Genomic DNA, 1,692 nt, shown 5'->3' on the forward strand with positions numbered 1-1,692 from the left:
TTATAATTTCAGTTTAATAATTTTCATCAAAAATTCATTTCTTGGGCTAGGGGCCTCGGAATTCGATTCCGGGCATACCCCCAGGTCCCATATTTTACTACGGACCCTCCGGGGCTGTCAGAACATGGGTCCGGGTCCGTTTACCCAAAACGTTGACCAAAGTCAACAAAAAATCAACTTTTTAGGCCAAATTATTATTTCTTAAATTTTTCACATAAAAGCTTTCCGAATACACGTCCGACTACGCACGCAAATCGAAAAAAAATAAAATGAGGCTTTGAAGACCTCGGAACACGAAATCGAGTTCTAATTTTTTCCAAGAAAAGAGCAAGTAAAACCAAATTTCGAAATGAAAAGAAAATTCTTATCCAAAACATAAAAGAACTAACCAAAGACAGTTTGCGTCTGTTACGAAGACAAAGACACACCTGTTTAGACAGGTGTTGGATGGAGAATAAGACTTGGTGATGAAGTGACACGTATCTCTTCTCATTAATCAGCTCTCATGGTCAAATCTATATAAGTTACTACTTCAGATGAACATGGTACAGAAACGAAACACATTTAGTTAATTTCTCGACAGATTAAAACAGAGTTTCAAAAAAGAGAGTGAAAATGCAGGCCATGAAAGAAACAGCATCAAATATTACCGCTTCGGCAAAGTCTGGCATGGAGAAGACCAAAGCTGTTGCTCAAGAAAAGGTTTTCCATTACTTTTGGTTTAGTGTATTCTATACGATATCTTCCCATTAATTATAGACGAACAATAATCATTTCTTAATAGATATAGCTCTACCGGTTTCAATTATATATACTTCCTATATATCTCAATAGTACTCCTACCATTTTGAAAATAATAAAGGGTCTTGAAATATACAATAACTAAGGCATTAGCGCTTTGTGGAATTAACCTATTACCATTTAGGAATCATTTTCTTGAGTACTTTGATGCAAATAGTTTTTAAGGAATTTATTTTCGTATTCACCAAAAATTAGACCCTCGTACTCAAAAAAAAAAAAAACTTTTTTTAGTTCCAATAAAATTGAAAGTTTATAAGCGAGATAAAGTAATATTTGCGTGATGGAAACAGATGGAGAGGATGACAGCAGACAACCCAACAGAAAAGGAGATAGCAACAGAAAAGAAAGAAGAAAGAATCAACGAAGCCGAAATGAACAAGCAAGAGACTCGAGACAAGAATGCAGCAGCTAGACAAGGTTACTCTACTACTGGCACTGAAAAGACGCATTCCTACTCGACAACAGGAGCCACTGGTCACCCAACTGGTGCGCATCAGATGTCAGCATTGCCGGGCCATGGCAGTGGCCAACCGGCTGGACAGGTGGTAGAAGGTGTGGTGAAGTCTCATCCCATTGGAACTGCCACTGGAACTCAAAGATCTTCCACTGCACATAATACACATGTTGGTGGTGGGGTTAACAGTGGCTATGGCACTGGCGGTTCTTATAGTTAGAATTTCTGATTTCTTCACTGTAGTTAATTGTATTAAAGTAGCTCGGTCTAATTTGTTGTCTTTTCTTTCTTTGTTATGAATGATGCATCTTTCTTTTTTAAAGTTTCAATATTAATGCAAATGATGTTAGGGGTGTACGTGAGTTTTTACTTAGAGAACTCTTTTGTCATTTGGTAAAAATATGTATGTTCGAGAGAGAACTGCGAATTTTTATTTA

General features: G+C 36.9%; 1 protein-coding gene across 1 annotated transcript; it reads left to right on the top strand.

Moving 5' to 3' along the window:
- LOC109225478 (18 kDa seed maturation protein-like) lies at nucleotides 533–1,692 on the top strand. Its single transcript, XM_019390147.1, has 2 exons — nucleotides 533–702; nucleotides 1,092–1,692. Exons 1-2 carry the CDS (start codon nucleotides 616–618, stop codon nucleotides 1,473–1,475), a joined length of 471 nt encoding a protein of 156 aa, XP_019245692.1. The 5' UTR covers nucleotides 533–615; the 3' UTR covers nucleotides 1,476–1,692.

This window comes from Nicotiana attenuata, chromosome 5, assembly GCF_001879085.1.
Source record: "Nicotiana attenuata strain UT chromosome 5, NIATTr2, whole genome shotgun sequence".
In the NCBI taxonomy this organism is placed as follows: domain Eukaryota; kingdom Viridiplantae; phylum Streptophyta; class Magnoliopsida; order Solanales; family Solanaceae; genus Nicotiana; species Nicotiana attenuata.

Bases quoted from the DNA above. Each gene is read 5' to 3' on its own strand.
- LOC109225478 (XM_019390147.1), top strand. From the start codon at position 616: ATGCAGGCCATGAAAGAAACAGCATCAAATATTACCGCTTCGGCAAAG. The intron at 703-1,091 runs GTTTTCCATTAC...TGATGGAAACAG, and splicing joins AAGCTGTTGCTCAAGAAAAG to ATGGAGAGGATGACAGCAGA.